Source organism: Sarcophilus harrisii, chromosome 3, assembly GCF_902635505.1.
Source record: "Sarcophilus harrisii chromosome 3, mSarHar1.11, whole genome shotgun sequence".
NCBI lineage: Eukaryota > Metazoa > Chordata > Mammalia > Dasyuromorphia > Dasyuridae > Sarcophilus > Sarcophilus harrisii.
Genome location: NC_045428.1, coordinates 466,496,577 through 466,523,692, shown reverse-complemented (window position 1 = coordinate 466,523,692; position 27,116 = coordinate 466,496,577). Strand labels below are relative to the sequence as shown.

Here is a 27,116-nt window from a genome sequence, read left to right as displayed (position 1 = left end):
ATAGCTTATATATATAACATTTAAAATAATAAAAATGATCTATTTTATGCTTCAACAATGCTCTTATGACTTAAGATCTAATTCTACTGAATCTGCTTCCTTTACATCTTTTTTCCCCCAATTTTTTTTTTGTAACTTTATCTTATTCTTTTTGTTTGTTTGTTTTTTGGCAGACTATATTCAAGCCTAACTGGACATCCTCATTCTCATCTTGCCCTCTTCAGTCTGTTCTTTTGCTATCCCATACAAAGTCACCTTCAAATTATCTGTCCATGAATCTACTTTTCAAAGTCCTTAGCTTCATTAGGGTTCAATTCTGGTGCCACCTAACCAAAATTTTTTTAATCCTTTTTCCCTTAAGATCTCTCCAAATTTCTTAACACTTTTTTAGCTAGATTTTTTGCATTAATAACATTATCTCTTATAACATTATTGAGTATGTCTCCTCATCTCACTCTCTAATTTTTGTCTACATGATCAAAAAGTCAGAGAAGATCTTCACAAATCATTCAATCCAAAATAATTTTACAAATAATCAAATTGAGGTCTAGACATGTTCAGTGATCTGCCCCAAGCTACATAGCTATTTTGGGGTAGTCAGTACATGAAATACCTTACCACTACATTCCCTTCTCAGAGTATAATTTTAAATTTCTTGCTTTACCTAGTGCTTGATAGTCAGTAGCACTTATGTTTAAATTGGATTAATTAATACTTTCTAGAACCTTTCCCTTTAATTTTTTTCTCTCTGACCCTATTTTATGGCTAATATTATGATAGAGTTTAGCTATTGCTTAACTAATTTTAAATTAATTTTAGTTATTGCTTAATTAATACATGGTTTTTAGATACTTGTGTATGTGGTCCTTCATAAACTAGAAGCTCTGATAGGAAATATATTTTATTTATCCTTGTTCTCTTGCCTAATAAAGTTTTTTTCAAACAGCAGATTTAATGATTGTTGAATGAATTTAAGATTTAATAAATGTCCACAACAGAAGCTACAATCACCAAAGCACAAAAATAAGAAAGGATTTAGCACTGAAAAATCTTTAAATTCTACTGTTCTCCAAGACTGAATGAAAACATTACAAAAAATGTACTTGTGATAAAAATTTATTGAATTATATTATTTTAAAGGAATATTTACAAGTCAGGTTAATCTGAGATACATCATGAGTCAATTAAAAGAATCAAATATGCATTCTGTAGTACAGGATAAAATCCTGAAATAACCTCCAAAGTCCTTTTGTCCTAGTGGAAGGTTTTTGCTCGTAGTTTCTCCAGTGTTTTCTGCAGGTAAAACAAAACTGGTCAAAAACAAATATTTACCTCTAAGCAAATAATCCCATCTCAGTCTGAGTTAGCAATCCCATATTCTGTTGACACTCAACCCAGATATCTAAATCTATTTCTCCTGCTTGCAGAATTTATCTAATGTCCCCATGACATAGGGAAAATATGCTTAGAGATAAAAGGTTATTTATCTTAGATCACATAGTTAGTTACCAGCAGAGCTTGGAAAAACCCCTTTACCTCCTGAATCAGTCTAGTGTTCTTCCCTACACATCAGATTACTTCTCTACATAATCTGTAACCATAGGATAGCAGTACAAGAGACAGGTTGATTAATTTGTCAAAATACTGCTCTATTTCTTTAAATACAGGCAGCATTGCTAAAATGAGATCTCACTGAAAATAAAAAAAAAGTATTAACCAAAAAAGGAATCACTCAAAAATACTACACTATACTTACAAAACTGCCCTATTTCTTTAAGAAACCCACTTTTCCCCCCTAAAAGCAATTACTTTATATTTATAGGGGTAGAGATCACATTTGTAATTTGCAAATCATATCCTTCAGACCAAATAAACCCTTGCTTCCACTATGAGAATACTTCCAATAAAGATGAAATAAAAAACCCCAACTAAAACCAACCAGCCACATCAGGGCTGAAAACAAGCACAAACTTCTCCCTTCTTCCTCAAATCATTCTCATCATATAACTGACCCCTATCTCTCTCCTGTACCATTTTAGCTCGGCTACAAGTTGTCAAGCAATGGTCCACTAGTGTTTTTTTTCCTGCACCCATAATATGGAAAAGCATCCTAATACATGATGTTTCCCCCCCCCCACATTTCAACCAGTAATCCAAGTCACCCCAATTACTTTCCATTTAATTTTGAATATAATTTATATTTGTCTGTTTTCCCTGAGTAGAATGTAACCTCCTTAAGGGCAGGAACTGTTTTATTTTTGTGAACTAACAATTAACTAATTCTAGAACTAGCCACCTTAACTTTATTTTTTTTTCTTCTGACTTTTCTACTCTATACTAAAGTCTGTGGAGCTTCCCTCCACTGGCCCAGCCTTGGAGGACAGAAGAGGAAGAATTTATAAGAACACAGATCTAGATCCATAGAGCTGGAAGAGATCTTAAGGATCGATCATCCATTCTTACCCTCTCATTTTACATCTGAGGAAACAAAGGTCTAAAGATGTTAAATGATTTGCCCAACATGATACAAGTAAGAAATATCAGAGCTGGGATTCAACCTCAGGGTGTGTGACTATAAATTTATTCCTTTTGATATGGTACCACAGTGAGATCTTGGTGTTTTAAAGACTAGGGACAGATGTACAATCATCTAAAGTATACAAGTGGAAAGGATATTCTTTACCTACTTGTAGCACCTAAAAGCAGGGAAATCCAGAAAAAGCTCCTCCAAATATGTGTGGGTCAGTAGAGAAGTTCTTATTTTAAATGCTGCTGTGACAGCCCAATTAGGTTTGTAAGCTAGACCTATCATGTTAATTATGGAGTATTCAAATACATGTACATGTACAAAATTACAAAATTTACACAAGCCAATTTGGAAGAGGGAAGGGAGCAAGAGGATACTCCCTTACAGCATATATATATATGAACCAACATATTAATTTGGTTTGCCCCTTACAGAATTTCAGAGTGGTAAGTGACCTGAGAGGCAATCTAGATCAATCCATACCTTAACAGGAATATCCTGTAAAGCAAAATGAAATAGGTTTTGGGTAAAGTAATCCAATGAGAAGGAACTTGCCTATCACCTTTCTTCTGAATAGCCTGTCGAAAAGCCTCTATATGTCCCTTTGCAACATGTACTACTTCCCTTACGCCGCCTCTCATTCGCAATCTAATCCTCTTCCACTTGAAAGACCTTCAACTCCTTGAAGGTAGCTATATTCAGTTTAAGTCTTCTTTTCCAGACAAAACATTCCCAATAATATCCAACCCCTAACACCATCGTTACCGTCTTATGTGTGCTCAGCAGCTTAGCTAGATTCTTCCCAGAACTGAAAACAATATTTCAAAAGAGTCGTCACTAGGGCAAAGCAGAACAGCCCTATCACTCCTTCAACTTGGACATCTAAGACTTCATTAAAATTTTTGATACTGTGAATCACATTCAACTTGCAGTCTACCAAATTCTTGACGTTTTTTAGATGAACTGCTATTTGATAATTCTCCATTGTATAATCAAGTGATTTTTAAATGAATATAAGATTTTATATTTTTTTCCTAGAAATTTTGCCTTATTAAATTTTTTTTCAGATTGTCCAGATGATTTTACATCCTGATTTTGTCATACAAGGTGGTAAACATCAATCCTAACAGTTTAGTATCATATGAACTTGATAAGCATGCCTTCTATACCTTTATACAAATCAATGATGGACCAAGCATAGATCCTTGCTGCACTCTGGTAGAAATAATTTTTCAAGTTGATACTGAAATCATTAATTACTGCTTTTTGAGTAAAGCCATTAATCCAGTTATGAATTTACCTAATTGTATTATTATAAATCCTACAAAGCTCTATTATTTCAATAAATATACTATATGATACTTCTTGCCCTGGCAGAGAGCTGGAATAAATGTGTGGAATGAGATGAAAACCAATGGACATGGAAATATTAATTTATTTTAATATCTACATATCTTCTTACTATTTATTCTCTACATATTTGCCTGTATATGGTATATACTGATCTAATTAGAATGTAAATAAGCTCCTTGGAGAAGATAAATTATTTCATTCTTTGTTTTACTAGAGACTAGTACAGGGCTTGGCAGGTAAGAGGTGCTTAATAACTGCTTCTTGGTTAAATGTACTTTTTTGCTACTTTAGAAGATATACTGTTGATGATTAGGAAGTGAAGCAATGTAAAATTTGAAAGCAGATCAAGAAAATTTTTTGAAAAATAACTGTAGTGAGACTTTTTGTTAATTTTTTATTTAGCTAAAATATATATATGCCATTGCCCTGGCATCAATTCAGTAATTATGTTTTTAAAAATTAAGGTCAGTCTCCAGGATTATTTTTTGTGTATGATCATCAGAGCTTCCTTTTCTAGATGTTCATTAAATATCCTTTTACTACAGTATAGAATTGCACCCATAGTCAAATCAAACTTACTTCCCCTATAGTTTCCAGATACAGACTTCTTCCTTTTTTTTTTTAAATTAGGATAATAGTTGTAGTATATCCCAAGTTGTCCATTCTTCTTTTAAAAAAACTAATTTATTATAAACTTATTATTGAATGTGAATAGTGTTATTTGCACTTTAAGTAATTATTTAAATTAAAATGAATACATAAAATACAACTCTTCAGTCATTTCAACCATTAATGTTTTGTCTTGTATTCTTGTTGAGTTTGTATTTTTTATATTTACAGGCTCTGCTCTTCTAATTCTGCCTGCTTTTGGGGGGTTATCTTTTTCAGTCTTTTCAGATTACTTTATAACCCCCAAATTTGTATTAATGGTTTTTATAGTTATGCTTTATATTAACATATCATTAGCCCTCTTAAATGACACTTAACTTGCTTCAAGTTTCTTACATATAATAAATGTTGCTATGAAAATTTCTGAATAGCCTTTTAGATTTTTTTTGGTTAACACTCTGGGAGTATATTATCAACAATGAAATTCCTAGGTTCAGGTGTTTATAGTTATTATTTTAACTTTTAAATAGTACACTTAGATAATACATTTAGAATGTTAACAAAACAACAGTATTTGGTTAAGAGAATAAAGCAGTATTTTGCATGTTATATCCCCAGTTATATTAAAGCTGAAAATCCCTTTATAGAACTTATATATGCTATGTACCAGTAATAGTCTATTTTAAGTTTCTATTTCAAATTTATACCTCCCTTCTCTCTAGCAATATAACAGCAGACAAAATGAATTGGAAAAAACCACTACAAAATTATTACTAAAGAATATGTAGGCTGCTACTATGTACAAAGATGTTATATGGTTTAAAAATAAAACCTTATTATAATTTTTTTTTTTTTAAAAGAATGAGCTGTATCACACCTGTCAGATTGGCTAAGATGACAGGAAAAGATAATAACAAATGTTGGAAGGGATGTGGGAGAACTGGGACACTGATGCATTATTGGTGGAATAGTGAACGAATCCAGCCACTCTGGAGAGCAATTTCGAATTATGCTTAAAAAGTTATCAAACTGTGCTTACCTTTGACCCAGCAGTGTTACTACTGGGCTTATATCCCAAAGAGATCTTAAAGGAGGGAAAGGGACCCAAATGTGCAAAAATGTTTGTGGCAGCCCTTACATGGGTGCCCATCAATTGGAGAATGGCTAAACAAGTTATAGCATATGAATGTAATGGAATATTATTGTTCTGTAAGAAATGACCAGCAGGAAGATTTCAGAGAGGCCCAGAGAGACCTCTGTATGAACTGATGCTAATGGAAATGAGCAGAACCAGGAGATCTTTATACACGATGATCAATTCTGATGGACGTGGCTCTCCTCAACAATGAGATGATTCAAACCAGTTCCACTGTTCAGTGATGAAGAGAGCCATCTACACCCAGAGAGAGAACTGTGGGAACTGAGTGTTGACCACAGCATAGCATTTTCACTTTCTGTTATTGGTTGCTTTCATTTTGTTTTCTTAGGTTTTTTTTCTTCTTGATAAGATTTTTCTTGTGGAGCAAGATAACTATATAAATATGTATACATATATTGGATTTAACATATATTTCAATAAATCTAACACGTATTGGACTACCTGCCATCTAGGAGAGGGGTGGGGGGAAGGAGGGAAAAATCTGGAACAGAAAGTTTTGTAAGGGTCGATGTTGAAAAATTACCCATGCATGTGTTTTGTAAATAAAAAGCTTTAATAAAATTAAAAAAAATTTATGAGCTGTGTCCTAAAAGATTAAGGGTTTTATAAATAAGAATACTCTGAGATAGATAAGAATAAGTTATCATTATCACTAACAATTCTGTTGTATATTAAGGTGTGCAAAGCCCTATATATAAATGTACTCATTTTGAATCCCATAAACAAGACCTACGAAGAAGGTATTTTTATTACTATTTTGTAGACAAAGTAATTGAAACTTAGAGAAATAAAATAATTTCTTAACTGGTCACAAAACCGGCAAGTGTCAATGGTGGAATCTGAACCCACTTCTTCCTAAGTCCAGTACTCATTATCTACACCATTATCCATAAACTCATGTATCTCTATTATTTTATTTCCTAAGCTTTGGTAAATTTCTCACCCTTACCTTCAGATTTTCTTTATTTTAAAATGTTTCATTTATTCAAGTGCTTCTCCCCTCCCCCCCAATGTTACCTAGAGCTGAGAGATGGGAAGCATGCTTCAGTATTTTTTTTAAAAGTTTGCATTCAGAGTTTGAGAAGTCTCATTGCTATTTCCCTTCATGTTACCACAGTCCTGATATAAAATGTACTATTGGTTCAGTGGATACAAGTTTTCTCAAGTTTCTCTGAATTCTTCACTTTTGTAGTACAATAAAGTTCCTTCTATTCATACAGAATAAAGTAATTTGGACATTCTTCAACTGATACAAGTATTGACAATTATTTTTATACATGAGATCTTTCCCTTTTTCAGATTTGTCTTTAGCTCAATTTGTAGCACACATTTTTCCTGTTCCCCTCTCTCCCCATTTAGTTTAGCTACCTTTTTTTTTTCATACTAATGATTGTCACCATAGGGAATACTGTATTTCCTAGACTACACATCTCCAATGCCAAGTCTGGGAAACGTTCCTCCTATTTTTTTTTCTTACACATTAGAAGGGGAAAAAATTTTACACAGAATGGGAAAAATGCTGCTTGTGATAGAAGTCTTTCTGGTGTTCTGGAATCCTTGTACTTTTTTTCTTTCTTTTTTAAGGAATTTTTTTTTCTAATGGTACCTCATTATATTGCCATGTTGGTTTTATATTATCTTTTTCTGGAATGGATGCAATCTTTCACTTTTTTGAGCATTTGGGAAAAAATAACAAATCTAATAAAATGTTTTGTTTTGGTTTTTTTATGTGTGTGTGTGTGTCTATGTGTTTATATGTTCCTCTCAGGTTTCCATTGATAATAACTCCATCCATCTTTTGACTAGAACAAAATTTCTCCACACGTGATATAAATATATTAATCCATTTTCTTCCATATTTTAAGTAGTTCTCAATTTTTTATATTTAAATTCATTATTCAGCTGAAATTTGTGCATTTATGTGTGGGATCTAAAACTATGACCAACCAAACTGCCAAGGAATTATCCTAACTACAGTTGTTGAATGACATGTTGACCTGCAAGTTTTATTTCCCATAGGTTCATCAAGAAATAAGCTCTTTTCTTTCATTCAATATTTTGTATATCTATTCTCTTCCCTTAATCTATTTCTCTTTTTTGCCTAATCTTATAATTTTTATGATAATCATTCTGTAACAGAGTTTAAAATTGAGTACCTTTATCAAGTTTTTTTTTCTCAATTTATTTTTCAAGTTTTGCTATAAAAATTTCATTATGACTTTGTCTTTTCACCGCTATTACCTTGTCAAACGTCATTTGCCAGACTGCTACTATAATTTGATTCTACTGATGTATTGAGAAACAAGATGAGTCATACAACTGGGCTGACTATATATATTATTAATTCATATTACCCAGCTTCAACTGAGTTCTGACTGAAGTAAGGTAATCATTATTCCTTGACATACTGTCTTCCTTTCCTGAATAATTTTTGCTTTCATATTAAGATTTCACCACCCACAGTGATGCTTCCTCAAATTCTTAACCTCTCCATTTTTAAAATCTCTTTAAATTTGGTGACCTATCCCTCTCATTACACCACAGTCCCAAAGGGATGGTTCATACATAGATCTCAATCATTAAAATATTTTATTTCATTGAACAGAACTCTGTTACTATTATATTATCACAATTTTGTCATTTTTCATCTTTTTCTATTGAATAAATTAATTTTTTAAACTCACTAATATTTTTAAATTTTACTTATTTTCTAATTATAACTTTTTATTGACAGAACATTTGCATGGGTAATTTTTTACAACATCATACCTTGCACTCACTTCTGTTCCAACTTTTCCCTTCCCTTCCTCATCCCCCCCTCCCCTAGATGGCAGGCAGTCTTATACATGTTAAATATGTTATAGTATATCCTAGATACAATATATGTGTGCAGAACCATACAGTTCTCTTGTTGCACAAGAAGAATTGGATTCAGAAGGTAAAAATAATCTGGGAAGAAAAATAAAAATGCAAGTAGTACATATTTCATTTCCCAGTGTTTCTTCTCCGGGTGTAGCTGATTCTGTCCATCACTGGAAATGAATTAGAGCTTCTATTTGTTGAAGATATCCACTTCCATCAGAATACATCCTCATACAGTATTGTTGAAGTGTATAATGATCTCTTGGTTCTGCTTATTTCACTCGGCATCAGTTCATGTAAGTCTCTCCAAGCCTCTCTGTATTCATCCTGCTGGTCATTTCTTACAGAACAATAATATTCCATAACATTCATATACCACAATTTACCCAACCATTCTCCCAAACAGGGCTGCCACAAACATTTTTGTACATGTGGGTCCTTTCTCTTCTTTAAGATCTCTTTGGGATATAAGCCCAGTAGTAACACTGCTGGATCAAAGGATATGCATAATCTGATAACTTTTTGGGCATAGTTCCAAATTGCTCTCCAGAATGGTTGGATTTGTTCAACTTACTAAGATTTTAAATTGCTCTAATATAATAGCTAACTATTTTTTTTAGGCTATTAATATAGATCTGAATTTACTTTTATTCCCTTTCAAAGTTTCAAAAAAGAAAAAACATACTTCCCCAGATAGTTCAACTCCATATTGTCCTCTGCTCACAAATCACTTAGCCTTTTCTTCTGCTTGCCAAACCTCAATCCCGGATAAATCCCAATTCTATTTTTAGTATATCTTCTGACCTCATCACTAAAGAATCTTTTAATTGCCAAACTGGATGGTCTGTTCTCAGTGCTCATTCTTCTCGACTGATCTGTGGCAATTGAAAGTATTGATTACCCTCTGCTCTGGATAGTCTTTGTTTTTCAAACTATGATTCTCCTACTGTCTGTATGAATATTTCTTCTCCATCATTTATAACAAACTTTCTAAATATGGATACTCCCCCCAAGCCTCAGTTTTAAATCTTTTCTTCTTCTATAAAGTCTCTTGTTGAATTCATCAGTTTCCATGGGTCTATTTATCATCCTTATGCAGATTTTTCATAGATTTTAGCCCCATGATCACATTTTAATCCTGTATCACCAATTACCTATTGAATATATTAAACTGAACAATCCAGGGACATCTTGAATTTAACCCATACAAGAGAAATCTCATTTCTTTTCCTCTAAAGTCATTCCTCTTCCAAACTTCCCTACTTTTGTAAGACACTACCATTGTGACTAGTGTCCCAGGTTAATAACTTTGGTATTATTTTCAATTTGTTTTCCCAAATTTTTCTACTATTTATCCAATTTTACCTTTCTACATTTAAAACATCTTTCCCATCAAATTACTTCTTACTTCAGAATTATGAATGTAGTTCAAGCCTTCAACATCCAAGTCTTTCCTCACTCTTCTAACTGTTGCCAAAGTACTTTTTTTCCTTTAGCAAAACTCTTGTCATTCCTTATGCTATAAATTCCAGTAGTTTCTATTGTTCCTGGAATTATATGTAAATTTTAAACAAATTTTAATATCCTTGAACAATTTTCAGATACAGAAATTAAAAACATTTTTAATCATGTGAAAAAAGGCTCTAAATCACTATTGATCACAGAAATGCAAATTGATCACAAAAAAGACAACTCTGAGATATTACTACATACCTCTCATGTTGACTAAGATGACAGGAAAAGAAAATGACCAATGTTGGAAGGGATATGGGAAAACTGGGACACTGACACATTGTTGGTGGAATTGTGAACTGATCCAACCATTCTGGAGAACAATTTAGAATTATGCTCAAAGACCTAGCAAGCTTTGATCCAGCAGTGTTTCTACTGGGATTATATCCCAAAAAGATCTTAAAGGAGTGAAAGGACCCACATGTACAAAAATGTTTGTGGCAGCCCTTTTTGTAGTGGCTAGAAACTGGAAACTGAATGGATGCTCATCAATTGGAGAATGGCTGAATAAATTATGGTATATGAATGTTATGCAATATTATTATTCTGTAAGAAACAACCAGCAGGATGATTTCTGAGAGGCCAGAGAGACTTATATGAACTAATGCTAAGTGAAGTGCATAGAAACAGGAGATCATTGTACATGGCAACAACAAGATTATACAATGATCAATTCTGATGGACATGGCTCTCTTCAACAATGAGATGATTGATGCCAGTTCCAATTGTTTAGTGATGAAGAGAGCCATCTACACCCAGAGAGCGGACTGTGGGAACCGAGTATGGTTCACAAATAGCATTTTGACTCTTTTTGTTGTTTGCTTGCTTTTTTGTTTTCTTTCTTATTTTTTCCATTTTGATATGATTTTTCTTGTGCAGCATAATTGTGAAAATATGTATAGAAGAATCATACATGTTTAACATATATTGACTTACTGTCTAAGGGAGGGAGAAAAATATTGAAACACAAGGTTTTGCAAGGGTGAATGTTGAAAACTATGCATATATTTTGAAAATAAAAAGCTTAAAAAAAGCAAAATATAAATGAAAAATTTTAATATCCTTTATAAGCTGGCTTCAATCTATTTTTCTAGCCTCACTGGAAATTATTTCCCCAGCTTTCTAGGCAGGTTTACATATAATTCCAGGAAGAGTACCAGTATTCTATACATCCCAGGTTGGCTTGCCCTATAGAATTTGTTTTTTTATTACAGTTTTTTATTTACAAGATATATGCATGGATAATTTTTCAGCACAGACAACTGCAAAACCTTTTGTTCCAACTTTTCCCCTCCTTCCTCCCACCCTTTCCCCCTGATGGCAGGTTGATGAATACATGTTAAATATGTTAAAGTATAAGTTAAATACAATATATGTATACATGTCCATATAGTTATTTTGCTGTACAAAAATAATCGGACTTTGAAATAACAATTAACCTGTGAAGGAAATCAAAAATGCAGGCGGACAAAAATAGAGGGATTGGGAATTCTATGTAGTGGTTCATACTCATCTCCCAGGGTTCTTTTGCTGGGTGTAGCTGGTTTAATTCATTACTGCTCTACTGGAACTGATCTGGTTCGTCTCATTGTTGAAGATGCCGTATAGAATTTTTGAGTTGTTCAATTTCTATCTATTCTTTGAACAACATGAAATTCACTTTCCCAAAACTAGGATCTATGTTATAGCACATGACTAAATTTCCTCTTCATAACTACCACAGATTTAAGATTAAACGGTCACTTCCCTGTAATGGAATGATGATTACATTCTTTCTTGATGGTCATAATCAGAACAAGGGTAAATATTTTGCTCTGCTTTTTGGGAGATGGAAAGATGATGAAAATAAGCCAAAAAATTATGCTGCTTTTGTTGTCTTATTTCTAGTTTTGCAATAATTAAAGTCTCTTACTCATACAACCTCATATCTTCAAATCAGGCCCTTCCTAAACGCATCTATTTCCTTTGTGCACAAATTGGGATTGAGCATACTCCTATAAAAATATATAACTGTTTTTGCTTTTATGGATCTTCATCCAAATACTTTATCCATTTGGTTCTTAAATTTTCCTGCCCTGATCTATTCACCTATTGAACAAGCCGTATCATTCTAGTCATGGCTTTCATTCATGTCCAATAATCATCTTTACACTCAAAATTTCCAAAATTAAAACTTATCTTTTCCCCCTAAACTATTCACCCCACCTCCCTTCCCTGTTATTTTTTAGGGCAACACCACCGTCCCACTCCTCAGAGGTTCATAACCTAGATGTCATCCTTGACTCTTTATTATCCCCTAGATGATAAGTAGTACATTCCATTTTTTAGCTGTGTCTATCCCACAGGCCTAGAATGTTTTTCTTTCTTACCTCCATCTACTGGCTTTAAGTCCCAACTAAAATCTCATTTTTTTTATGGAAGCTTTCTCTAACTCCAATTACGTTCCAATACCTTCTCTTTTTCTGTTACTTATTTCCTATTTTCCCTGCATATACCTTGTCTGTACAAATTATTTGCTTATTGTTTTCATCATTAGATTGTAGGCTTCTTGAAGCCATAGTCTTTTTTTTTCTTCAGCTATATCTGACTTTGTGACCTATTTGGCTTTTTTGGGGGGGGCAAAGATACTGGAGTAATTTGCCATTTCTTTCTCAAGTTCATTTTGCAGAAGAGGAACTGAGGCAAATAGGATTAAGTGATTTAATCCAGTCTCATAGATAGTAAGTGTCTGAGGCTAAATTTGAATTCACATTTTCCTAACTCCAGGTCCAGCATTCTATTCAGTGTCACCTAGCTGCCAAGTGAAGCAAACAAGGTTAAGTGACTTGCCCAGGATCACATTGTTAATAAGTGTCCGAGGCCAGATTTGAATTCGGGAAAAATGAGCCTTCCTGATTCCAGGTCCAGCACTCTATATACTGTGCCATCTAGCTGGCCTTCTTGAAGACAGGGCTGTCTTCTGATGCTTTCTGTATTCTTAGCACTTCATACAGTGCCTGATTTCTCCTTGGAGGATAAGCAGCTACTGCTTACTTAGAGGATCCAGTTTTTTACTCTTTGGGAAGTCTTATATATCCCTAGTGAGCTTTACTATATAAATAAAGCAAAATCAAAAGTGGATGCTATATCTACCTACTCATGATTCTTAATCTTTTACCTAATACCTATTGCTTATTTGATGTCTATTATCAATGAACTATTTCTGTAATCATTAAGAAGTCATGAACTTCTTATGAAATTATAGCTGGATAATACATTCTGAGAACTTAGGCTATACTAGTAGAGGTATATGGAACATTCAGAACATGAGATATGTTACAATACTGATTATGTTCACACTGTAGAGAATTGTGTAAGAAGACTGACAAACTGGTGTATACCTAGAAGAAGGCTACCAAGACGGTAAGGAAACTCAAAACCATGCTTTACTTGTAAAGGAACTAGGGCTGTTCAACTGAAATAAGATGATACAAGGAGTGAAAGGGCACACTGAAGACATAATTATCTGTTATCAAATATTTGGAAGGGATGTTATATGGAAGAATATTTGAACTTCATTTGATTGTTCTTGATAGAAAATTGCCTTGAAGGTAAAGTGAAATGAAGGAGGTTTCAACTATAAAAAGAAAAGGTTTTCTAATGATTAGATTCTCAAAAGAGAAATAGTCTACCTTATTAATTTCTTATCACTAGGTATTTAGGAAATACTGGAGAGGTAATTCATCATGCTTCAGAGGTAAGGAATGATTTAGATGACTTATGAAGTACTTTCCAACTTTGAGACTCTACAAATTTAGAGAAGAATTGACGAGAAATTCAAAAGATACTGATTTACCTACATTTTAGAGGAAGACACTGGAAAGAGGTATGACTCTTTTTCTTCCTATTTCTTAAAACTTTGCAAATTAGAAAAAGCATATATCAGATAAATTAAATTCACTAAGGAAAATTTAACATGTCAAGAAATAGAGAAATTAGATTTGTTTTAATGGGATGTTAAAAAAACAGAATTAGCTCTGCAATATAGAATGCTATGTGAAAGGATTTTTACCAATGTATTCTTACTGAGATATTTTTGATGCAAAACAGGATTAAAGAAGACATTTTTAAGAACATACCCTGTGAAACTCTCTTGCCCTTTCTCTGTTTCTAGCAGAGGCATCCTGTCTTGATTTCTGTTCCTTTTGTTGTCTCACTTCAGCTAACTGATTAAATAATCTGGAAAAAAGATGAGATTTAGATAGTATCTTATCACATGCAATTATTTTAAAATTAGCAAAGAAAAGGTAGCACAGAACACAGAAGAAATTTGACTTAATAATACCCCTACATTCTTATTTTAATTCATACAATGGATAATTCCTAATTATACCCAAAGGCTGAACACAATATATCACAACTAATTTGAAATTTTATAACAGACACATGAGATATCTATGCCTTACCAATACATTTTAAAAAATATATCCACACACTACTCAGAATCTTTGGAAAGGGTTAGCAACAATGTGAAGTACTAGACATGATCTGTTTTCAATCTCTCAATTCTAACAAAGGTATTCAGGTATCACCTTAGTTTGTCTAACACTACCTGAAGACATGGCCTAGATTTTATTAAGTGGAAAGAGGAATACATCTTCATATTAAGAAAATCTGTTTTACTTTTAAGTGCAGTGGAAGGAATGTCCCTTCAGTTTTTAACATGATTTTTCATCTGGATAAACAGAAGATTTAAGTATGAAGCTAATCAGAAAACAATAGCTGTGAAAAACTAAGATTCTCTTTGAGAGGATCACATAACTGCCATTTTCCCACAACCCTGTGGGCTATGAATAGGAACAGAAGTGCAAAAAGAAAGTAAAAAAAGAGTTCAGCCTCCTTATGACAGAAAGCAGTAAGATTCATAAACAGTAAGCAATTGGTGTTCTTTAGTGTCTTTAAGTGGCACTGTAAAATGTCTAAGGGTATAATGGGAGAGTGTGTTAAACAGATATATCTTTGCTGATACAGGAATCCAACACCATGGTCAGTAGGGAAAGATTGAATGCCTTGTCTTTAATGCTATAAAGATCCTATGAGGTTCGAGCTCCAAAATTCTAGTTAAAATATCCAGGTATGTGACTGAGCAATTCAATGCCTATCCCCCTTACAATTCATATTGAGGCTCTAATGAGAGAATGTTTGTGCAAAAACGCATAAAACACTTCAAGTTTTAAGAAAAAGATGGGCTAGATTGTCTTGCACAGGGAAGATGGAGCCCACTAGGACCCCCCTTGAAGGTGATTACAGCCCTACATTAGATATAGGGGTTTTTGATGCTTCATCCCAGCCAAGAATAGAGCTTGTCATTAGATAAAAGTCAAAAAATAGCAAAGGAAAGCAGCTTCCCTGTCTCCCACTCTTAATTACATTCTATCACAGTCACAGTATTTTGAAAGAGATGATTTAAAACTATATAGATATATCCGATTTATATGTCTCTGTGACAGACTATATTCTTTTTTTTCCTTTTTCTAAAATTTTAATAGCCTTTTATTTACAGGTTATATGAATGGATAACTTTACAGCATTGACAATTGCCAAACCTCTCGTTCCAATTTTTCCCCTCCTTCCCCCCTCCCCCTCCCCCAGATGGCAGGATGACCAGTAGATGTTAAATATATTAAAATATAAATTAGATACACAATAAGTATACATGACCAAACCGTTATTTTGCTGTACAAAAAGAAGACAGACTATATTCTAACTAGCAGCAAATTTGACTTAACATGTAATAATCTCTGTCTTTGGAGGGTACTTTGTTTGACTTTGTCATCTCTGTAGCTAAAAGAAATTATGTCAATAAAACTAAGTAGTAGAGTACAGGGCTGTATTTGTATCTATTCAGAATCCCTATATCCAGCAATCTTTTTTTTTTTTTTTTTTTAATAAACAACAGAATTTGAAATTTTATTGTTATTAGTACTCCCAGTGAGTCTAACTAGTCCACTAACTTAGATGGGCATCTTCTCTGCAACTTAAGACTCTTAGAAATTTGTCTTGAAATCCTGAGAGGTTAAGTGGATTACTTGGTCAGTATGTTAGAGGAGAGGCCAGATCTCCTTGAATCAAAGCCAGATCTTTATTCCTTAAGCCATATAGCCTCTTAATCAGGGCATCTAATGATAGGTGTAAGAAATCTTTTAAGATATAAAGACAAACACCAATCGTAAATGTCAATTCATACCCATTAAGAGACAGCTACCAGACACACATAGACACACAGACATACTTTATTTTGTTATTTTGTTTGTTTTGGGGGAAGCCACTTGCCCAGGGTCACACAGCTAAACGTGCTCTGATGTCTACTTTGAACTGAGGTCTTCTTAAATTCAAGGTTGGTGCTCCATCCACTGCGCCATCTAACTGCCCCGCCACATGCACTTTAGAACCATTCTTTCTTGTTAAACAAGTCTTTAGGAACTGTGTCATTTTCTTTGATAGAAAGATCTTTCTGCTTTAGTTTTTTGACTAAAAGTTATATTTATGCTCTAATATAGGGTTTTTTTTTCCATTAAGAATAGATTTATTAAAATTTATTGGCTATATTTAATTTTACCAAAAAGATTTTCAATTTAACTGAGCTCAACCTCAAAAAGAACTAAAACTTAAGATGAAGTAAATGAAATATAAAAATTCCAGCTCATTATCATGGAATAAAGTTTAGGAATCAAGATATTCATTCTTTTCCTCTCTACTATAAAGGATACCTTAAAGCCTGGTGATGCCGAAGAGATTGTGCAGTTTTCCTAGCTTCGGGGAAACACACTTTAACTTCATTCACTTTCTTTAAATGACTCACTGTTGACTCTGGAGGAAGGAGAGGGGGGGAAGAGGGGAAGAGATAAAACAAAAATAAAAACAAAACATTATAAGTAGGAAAAACTCCACAAAAGAAAGGCAGATAATTTAAGACTGAGAAGAAAGTATTGTACTGGATAATAGTCAGAGAAGATCCCCAAAGGACAAGTTTGATTGATGAATCTGGAATAGAGTTAATTTATTAGAACATATTATATAAAATGTGATATTCAGGTTCAATTGCACAAATATAAGATGGGGGAGATTTGGTTGAAAAACAATTAATTTAGAAAACTTTAAAAAGATCAAAATCTCACAAGTTAATAGTGTGACATGGCAGATACAAGAACTAATGTCACCTTAAAGTCCTAGGTCCAATACTAAGACCACTCTGGTTTTGCTATAGTCAACTCTGATTAGAATATGTTTGGAGTGTGTGCGGGTGTCCCATTTTAGGAAAGACTGCACCCAGTGGAAGGCAACTAGATCAGTGAGAGGACTAACTGTAAAGTATGCAGAAGGCTTTGGGCTGGAGTAGAAGGGGAGGAGAAAAAGCATGGCACAGAATTACATCATAGTTATCTGTAGCTTAACACTAGAAAAGGGATTATACTTGTTGTGATTGGTCCTAAAGGGACCATAGAGATCTCTGAGAAATTGATGTCACTTGGATAGATTCTGCTAAAATGAAAACATCAATATTCAGCCACCAACATCTATCTTCAAGCTAGCCATTTTTTATTTTATTTTTTTAATGAGTATAACATTTTAATCTATATCTTTTGTTTTTACATCATCTATATATCCAAATGGATCTTCTCTTCCTCTTCCCAGAGAGGATAAGAGACAAAAAAAAAAAAAAAATTTGTTTAGCTAAACTTACAATTTTTCTACTTGTGAATTCTTTTTGCTGAGAAATTTTGATATGACTCTCAATATATACATGTATAAAAGAGATATACAAACTAAACATTTACTGATAACAAATAATAATTTCACAACCTCCACATTCAGTTGAGACTCCATATGAGGTAACAAAGCACAGTTTAGTAAGTTGGCAGTTAAACCACCCAAAACAGTGAACAATTCTGACAGTACACATAAGTTCCAAATCCAGGGTTTCTAATATATATATATTATATTTTATATATATATGTAAACTGTGTTTTTCTATCTTAACCTAAGAATGGTCTTGATATGCAAAGATCCCAATTTGCCTGTGACAAACCAAAGAACATACCAGAAGATTTTCTCTCCACCAGATACTTTTTTCTTTCAATTTCTAGAGTTGATTTAGGCTGAGATTTTCCAGAAGTTTGAGTTTCATTATTAATTTCTTTCTGACTTTGTGATGATTGCTGAATGAATGAAATTTTCTCCTTTACAAATGCTTCTTGTAAGCTTCCTGGTGCAGAACTACATTCTTGGAATGTATCTGTCAATCAAGCAATAAGTATTTATTAAACATTTCCCCTGTTCTAGGTACTGTGGATATAAGTTCAAAAAAAAATGAAACAATTCTATCCCTCCCAAGAAAAGTATGTTGTACTGGAAGACATAAATAACAATTTCATACCACTTAAGTATAAGATGGAGTATTATGTGTTTAAGGAACAAAAGGGAGCTCAATCTGACTAGATTATAGTTGGAGGGGGAAAAAAACAAATTTCAGTATCGACACTTAAAATTCTCTTTGGATAGAGAATCATGCTCTCTATCTCTTATATGAAAGAGAACTTCCCAAAACTTTGCAGAAAGAATAACTTCTGCTCACTTCTTTAGATTTGTATGAGCACAAATGATTTTGTCAGAAGAAAGTTAGCACTGATAAAAATTATGAAGTGATAACCTCCCCTCCCTCCATGACTATGTTTACCTTCAAGCAAGCTATGAAAAAGAATAGGTAAAAATATAGGAAAACAAGTAACAACAAGGACAGGCTAGGGCAACTAGGTGGCACAGTGCTTAAGTATCTGACTCAAATCTGGCCTCAGATACTCACTAGTTGTGTCACCCTGGGCAAGTCATTTAACCCTGTTTGTCATAGTTCCTCATCTATAAAATGAGCTTGAAAAAGAGAAAGATTCTGGTATCTCTGCCAAGAAAACCCCAAAAGGACTCACAAAGAATTGGACATGACTGAAAAATGACTAAGCAACAAAATGGACAATCTTACTGTTGAATCACAAGTTCACAGGAGACAAAAGTCATGAAATTGAGAAGTAATAAAACCCATGGCCCCAAACATCTAAATACAAATGCACACTATATAATTAATAAAAAAAGCGATTACAACAGGACAAAACAGATCTAGAAGGTATCAGTGATACTTAATGGCAAGTTAAGGTCCAGAATTATAACTTTGGAAGAATTTAACTTATTCACAATAAAAATGGGTAGGAAGGGGTAAGGTAGGTGTAGGAGTTGACTTGGTCAAGAAATAGCTCTTTTTTATTAAAAAGCCAAATCAGTTAAAGAAATCTAGGAACCAGAGAGAAGTTTGTTTAATCATTTTTCAGTCATGTTCTTATTCTCAAAGACTATGCATAAACCAATATGTACAAACAGATTCTTTATAGGATTATTAGGAAACAATTAACCAAGGGAACATTAGAACTAAGAGAGGATTCCTATATAAGATGGGATTTAAATTGGGACTTAAAGGGAGTCAATAGGTAATAATGGAGATAATCACATTTAGCTGAGAAATGGAAGGTCTTATTTATGGAATAGCCAGGAGATCAGTGTCACACGAGTAAAGACTACATGGTGGGGAGTAAGATATAAAAAGACTGCAAAGGATAGGGGTAGGGGCTTAGTTATGAAGGGCTCTGAATGTCCAGAAGATTTTGTATTTAATTCTAGATATGACATGGAACTTCTGGTGTTTGGCGAAGGGAAGGTAATTTGACATGATCAGTTTTGTGATTTAGGAAAATCACTCTGGTAGCTGAGAGGAGGATAGATTGTAATGAAGAGAGACTTGAAATAGACAAATCCAACAGAAGGCTATTGCAGTAGTACAAGAATGAGGTTATGAGGGTTTGTACTGGGACAGTGACACTGGTTCAAAGAGAGGCTGCAAAGGTGAAATCAATAGGCCTTGGAAACAGACTGGATTGGGGGGGGCGGGAAGGGGTGTGAAGCAAGAGATAGTAAGAAGTTGAGCAAAACATCAATGTGCATAGCCAAAGTTGGCAGAACTAGGGGCAATGAAGAGGAATTACAAGAAGTAAATTTAGACCTTATGTAAGAAAAAATTTCTTACTAATTAAAATTATCTAAAAGTAGAATGAGTAATTGCCTTAGGAAGTAATGAGTTCCCCTCTCACTGAGGGTTCCAAACAAAAATAAGATGACAAACTTCCAGCTATGATGAAGAATGTCTTTTCAGGTATGGGTCTGAATGAATATCTAGTGATGTCCCTTCTAACTCTGATATATGATGAACCTTTTTTTAATAGAAAATGTCCAAGTAGCAAAGCTGTGAAAAAGTAGTCCCTAAAATAGAGTGCAAATGTACAATAGAAACCTTTGAATTAAAAAAAGATATATAGTTAATAGTAATGGGAAAATAAAATAAGGAAGTGACAAAAAGGAAGAAAATATCATGGCTGCTTTCTAACCAAAGAAAATACAAAATTCAATAAGCCTACAACCCAACTACTTTTGGCTTCTTTTTCTTCAACTGTTCAATATGATGAATTAAGCAGCAGGAACATGGTAAGGAGTAAATTTTAAAAGTAACTTTATAACTTCAATCTCACCCTTGACACTGCCCCTGCTCTCATACCCTTCTAAATAAAAACATTCACAGATTCAGTAACCAGAAAAAAGCTAGTGGCAGTGTGATGTAATGGAAAACACAACTCTAGAAGTCAGAAAAACATATAGTTGAGACAGTTTGGGCAGGTCTCTTAATGCTTCCAAATCTCAGATTCCTCATCTCTAGAATGGGAATAATACTTATGCTATTTATTTCAAGAAGTTGTCATGAAAATCAAATAAAACAGTTTATATAAAACATTTCACAAACCTTAAAACTATGTCAGTTGCTATCATGACTATGAAAGTACTAGCCAGAAACAGGACTATCAACTTTAATAATTATAAATGCAACTTGATTCTAGACACTCCTTGCCCAATTCTATTTTATTCAAAATTAATTTAGCATAATTATTCTAGTGGCCATACGGTCTTGTGACTGTCATCAAAAGAACTTTTGAAGTACATGAAATTAAATAGTACAATGAATAAAATGCTAGACTTGACCTGGGTTCAAATCCTGCTTTTGCCATTTACTAGCTATATGACTGTGGGCAAATAATCGAATCTCCTTCTCATTTGTAAAATGAAGGGGACATAATTAGAAGATCTATAAGGTTCCTTCATCCCTAGATTTAATGATTACCAGGATGTTGAAAGGAGGAAGATGGTCTCTCCTCAGGAGGTTCTGTAACAGTTAAATCTGGTTTCCAAGCAGAATAATCTTCTTTCAACTCTGAATCTTGTTTCACCTAGTAACAAGAATGATTAATGATTCTTTTAGACATTCTTAAAAAGGAAAAACACATCTTTCTAGTCACATTGGTGAGGATAGCTGTTGTTAATAAAGTACAAGAATAAAAAATAAACATTCAAAGCAATCAAGGACAGTCACCAATATTGGTGGTAGTATTAATAGGTAACATTTATATACCACTTTTAGGTTTTCGAAGCACTTTACATTGGATATTTCAATAGATCCTCATAACAACTCCAAACTTCTGACTTTCATTCAGTTTGGAGCAAACTAAAATTCACCTTTTTTAAATAATCAGAAAATGCTAATCATGGCTTTCCCAAGTTGAATTATAAAGATGATTTTTCTGAAATCTAAATTTTAAAAACATTTTTATTTTTCCCAGTTACATATAAAACATTTTTTTTTTAACCTGTTTTAAAAACTTGAGTTCCAGATTCTCTCCCTTCTTCCCCAATCTCAGCCCCCAATAAGAAGGCATATGTGAAGTTATGCAAACCATCTTCATAAAGGTAATTTTATAAAAGAAAACACAAGTCTCCCCCCCAAAAAAATTTTCTCATAAGTATGCTTCACAGTGATTTAGTCAATAGATATATTTAAAAAGAAATATTACTTCTCATTAAGGAACTTTTCAAAATGAAACATTGCTTATTCTTGTTTCTTATTTTTCTTGCGACTTTAGCTCTAATCCATCTCCTGTGTACATCTTATTTTTCTTGTGATTTTTTTTTTTTTTTTTAAATAATGAAAGCTCAGTGAATATGGGCTCCTCCTTTGAAACACATCATTTTCAAAATCTGTCTGGGTCATTGGGAGGTAGGTTATATAACATTCCATGCTTCAGGGTTTTTATGCAGCTATTTTCAGAGGTTCTTTTAGGGATCTGTAAGTTCTTCCAAGATGTCATGATCCAAGAAGAAGTGTGTTTGAGTGACCACAAGCATTTTTCTGCCTTAAAACTGTGAAGAAGGTCCTTGCTTCACTGTGCCTGTAAATTCTAGTGTGATAAAGCAACAGAGTCCTTGCTTAGTGCTAGTAAAGAGACCTCTTTCTGACCAGTTCCACTCCTTTATCATTTATGGGCTCAGACTTCTAGAAGTTGCTGCTGTTACCAATGTTGCCACTGCCAATGGATTCCCAAGGTCTTCTTCTCACCTTAGTTAGACAAGCCTTTCCTGCCAACCTTCCAAATTGTCTTTGGTGTTTCTCGACTGAGATATCTGGAAGCTGCTGCTCATTTAGAGGCCCCCCAGGGCCTGCTTATTTGTTGGGGTCGAGGATGTGCTTGCTTGGTTTGTGTTGGGACTGTGATGAACTTCCACCCTGGTGCAACATACTTTTCCTGCTGACCCTCTAAGTTTGTCTTTGGCTGGAAAATTGTTTCATTCCATGGTTTTGTTTGTTCTGATGCTCTAAAATTTTTTTAGAGTCATTATTTAAAGGAATTTGGAAAGGCTTGGGGGAGAATTTGAGCAAGTCCCTGCATTTACCATTTTTTGCTCCATGCAAAGGCTTTATTAATAATAGCTAACATTTATGGAGTCTGCTGTGTGCCAGAAATTGTGCTAAATGCATTATCATTATGATCTCATCTGACCTTCCAACAACAACCCTGAGAGGTAAGTGCTATCAATACTTCCACTTTACAAATGAGGAAACTGAGGCAAACAAAAATTAAATGACTTGCCCAGATAAACAGCTAGTAAGTATCTAGAGTTAGATTTGAATGCAGGTCTTCCTGACTCCAGGCCCAGTGCTCTATCCATTGCAGCAATTAGCTGCTTCTAATTTATTAGAGAAAAAACTCTATTACTTTCTGACTATAGAAATAGAAAGTGGTATTTTTTCAGGAGAACACACACACTGTTTACCACAGTATCTGGTACAATATGTGCTAAATAAATGCCTAGGTAAATTTATTCATACAAAGCAGTATTAACTTTACACTTTAGGTCAGTGAGTTTTTGATATCAGAATGATAGAAGAGTGATGATCAATTTGGAACCAAAGTCTTCCAACTGCATTTTACAGTAATATGAAAGGTATGCTGGGTTCTTGAGTCACATACTGAAGGAACTCAAGTTCTGAAAGATTTGAACAAGCAAGAAATTCTTCTCTTATGAGCCTGATACTGGCTTCTTTCTCAGACATTAGATAAAGCCCTGTATTTGGAAATCTTTCTCTTGTTAAATCTTTATCTTGATCTCCTTCAAGAACCAGGAAAAAAACCTTTCCTCAAAATTTCCCTTCATGTTTATTATCATCCATTTATCCTGTCTACAATGTGTTTATACAGTTGTTTTCATAATGTCTCTCAGAGTTTTGGGGGTGGAGCCAAGATGGTGGTGTGAAGTCAGGAAGCTGCTTGAGTTCTTCCTGTTTCCCTCAAAAACCACATGAAACCAAACCTTTAGAAACCAAACAGAGTCTGATGGAATGAACCCCTCTGCAGCTCGAAATAGACTGGAAAAACATCAAGAAAGGGCAGTCTTACTAGGGTGAAAAGGGTATTCAGTCCAGGTCAGAGAGACTCTGGTAAAGTCAGTGAGAGGATCTTAATCACAGCAGATCAATAACTTTGAGACCCTCAGTCCTGGCTCAACAGAGGAACAGATTCGGGGAGAGCCTCCAGTCCCACCTCAGAAGGCAAACCAGGATGTTTTCTGAACAGAGCAGGCAAAGCTATCCCCTACAAACCCTTTACAAGGAAACGCTATGCTTAAAACCAAGGCTCAGAGCTGCACAGAAAGCTTGGGACAGCACCCCCTGTACCCCAGCAGCAGAAGTTGAACATAAGTATATAAAAAAGAGGAAATACCAAAGAAAAAGAAAAAAATGAGCAAGAAACAGAAAAGAATCTTAACTGGAAAGCTACTATGGTGACACCAACTCACACGAGGACAGAATGTCCATAGAGGAAATCTCAAAGTGATATAAATTGGTCTCAAGCATAAAGAAGCTTCTTAGAAATGCTCATAAAATATGAAGATAGAAGAAAAAAAATGAGAAAATAAGCAAGAGGTATGCAAGAGAGAATCAACAGCTTGGAAAAGGAAGGCAATTCCTTAATAAATATAACTGACCAAATGCAAAAAAATCTACTGAAGAAATCAATTCCTTAAAAAACACAATAAGCCAAATGCAACAAATAGATAAAATAAATAAATCCACCTAAAAAAACACCTTCAAAAGTAGAATCAATAAAATGACTATGCCCAATGAATTATCAATATACCCTTTGATGCAACAGTGTTTCTACTGAGCTTATATCTGAAAGAGGTCTTAAAGTAGGGAAAAGGATCCATATGTGCATATTATTATTCTATAAAAAATGATGAAAAAGCTGATTTTAGAAAAGTCTGTAAAGATTTACATAGATTGATGCTGAGTGAAACAAGCAGAAACAGAAATACACTGTGCACAGTAACAGCAACAATGTGTGATAATCAACTGTGAAAGATTGGTTCTTCTCTCTGGTTCAGTGATTTAAGGCAATCCCAACAAACTTTGGATAGAAAAAGCCATCTGCATCCAGAAAGAGAACTATACAGATTGAATGTAAATCAACACACACTATGTTCATTTCTTATTTCTGTTTTTTTTCCCTCTCATGGTTTTCCCCGTTTGTTCTGATTTTTCTCTCCCAATATGATTCTTAAAGAAATGTATATTTAAAAAAAGTATAAATGTATAACCAGAAAAAATAAAACAATTATAAATTTTTTTTTTAAATATCTCTTCCATTAGACCATGAGCTCTTTAAGAGCAAGAATTGTCTGCCTTTTGAATTTCTTTGTATATATAGCATATAACAGTGACTGGCATACAACAATTGCTTAATAAATGCCTAGCTCTGCTGGGTACAGAAATCTATTCTGTCGAACAAGGAAAAGGAATTAGATATGAAAGGGGGGGGACAATAAAAGGGAGGATAGCTTAAGTGGTTAGAAGTAAAATAGACTTCTGAAGAGGTAGAGGATAGAAAGAGAAAAAGACAGCAGAATGGAAAAAAATATACAGTAATCATAACTGTGAATGTGAATGAGATAAGCTAAACCATAAATGGAAATAACTAGCAGAATGGATTAGAAACCAGAATCCAACAAGATGTTAACAAGAGACATATCTGAAACAGAAAGACAGGTAGAAGTCTGAAGGGAATAAAATAAAGATCTGAAGGAGACTATTATGCATCAACTGAAATAAAAATGGGTGGGATAATTATCATGTTCTCAAACAAAGCAAAAGCAAAAATCATAATCAGAGAAACTACATTTTTATTAAAAAGTACCATAGACAGTAAGATTAGGTAAGAAAAATTTACAGCAAATTTCTCTAATAAAGGTCTCTTTTCTCAAATATATTGAGAACCAAATCAATTTCATAAAAATAAGAGCCATTTCCCAATTGATAAATGTTCAAGGATATGAACAAGTAATTTGCAGAAAAAGAAATTAAAGCTATTTTATAATTATACAAAAAATGCCCATAGTCACTATTTATTGGAGAAATGAAAATTAAAACCCTGAGATTACACCCACTACAAATAACAAGTGATAAGAGGGATTAGAAAAAAATATATACACCCATAAATGTTGGTGGAACTGTGAATTGATTCAACCATTCTGGACAACAATTTGGAACCTTGCCCAAAGGGCTATAAAATTGTGCATACCCTTTGACTAGCAATACCACTACTAAGTCTGTATACCAAAGAGAACAAAGCAAAAGGGAAGGAAAAAACCTGTAAGTACAAAATTGTTTATGGTAGCTCTTTTTGTGGTGGCAAAGATTTGGAAATTGAGAGAATGCTCATCAATTAGGGAATGGCAGAATAAGTTGTGGCAAATGATTGTGATAGAGTACTACTATACCATGAAAAATAATGAGGGGAGTGATTTCAGAAAAAAACATGTCAAGCCCTATATGAAATGATGCAAAGTTAAGTGAGAAGAACCAGAAGATCATTGTGTACAGTAAAAAACAATGTTATAATGATGATCAACTATGAAAAGTTTGATTAATACACTGATCTAAGGCAATTTCAAAAGACGAATAATGAAAAAAATGCTATCCAATTCTAAAGGGACTTGATGGGCTTAGAATGAAAGCTGAAATAGTTTTCTTGCCTTTTTTTTTTTTAAACTGTGGTTAAAAAAATGGAGTTTTTAAAAATGATTTCACATGTATAATTTGTATAATTTTGCTTGTCTTCTTATGTGGTGGGAGAGGGAGGGAGAGAGAATTTGGAACTCAAAATTTAAAAAAGAAAGAATTTTAAATATAAAAAACTGCCTTCTCCACCAAAGAAGGAAGGGATTGGTGACCTGAAGAGGCTGTCACATTTCAGGGGTGAGAAATGAAGGAAGGCTTTGTCCAATTGCCAAAATCTAGAATGTTTATCATCTTTTACAGTGAAAATGCTTCAAATGTGACTTAAAAAAAAAAATCCCTTGATAATCAAAGGATCAGTGAATTTCAACAGACTATAACATTTAAAGCTAACAAAGTTTCTTATTGTTTTGTCACAGAGACTAAAATTAAAAATATAATATTCCATTGGCTCAACAATTTAGCAAATCAATACTTTATGATTACATGGTTGTTGGGCATAATGTTTATCTGTACAGAAATATGTGCTGTAGAAGGACATCCAATAATGAAGAAAACTGCCCGTGGAAGGGCTGGCACACTGTTAGTAAAGATAATCTGTAGGATTAACCCCACAG

The 27,116-nt window shown here is 33.7% G+C and overlaps 1 protein-coding gene across 9 annotated transcripts in view; it reads right to left on the bottom strand.

The window, feature by feature from the left end:
• Positions 1-27,116, bottom strand: part of CEP295 (centrosomal protein 295) — a 99,588-nt gene that overhangs the window by 19,012 nt on the left and 53,460 nt on the right. For 8 of the 9 annotated variants that reach the window (XM_031960996.1, XM_031960998.1, XM_031960995.1 and 5 more), the window contains 4 exons: positions 21,274-21,379; positions 18,103-18,297; positions 16,772-16,871; positions 14,141-14,240 (listed from right to left, as the gene is read on the bottom strand). In XM_031960996.1, coding sequence (XP_031816856.1) covers positions 14,141-14,240; positions 16,772-16,871; positions 18,103-18,297; positions 21,274-21,379 — 501 coding nt within the window. Of the gene's footprint in view, positions 1-1,100; positions 1,294-14,140; positions 14,241-16,771; positions 16,872-18,102; positions 18,298-21,273; positions 21,380-27,116 lie in introns of those variants that run through there. The other variant, XM_031961004.1, reaches the window with a different exon arrangement.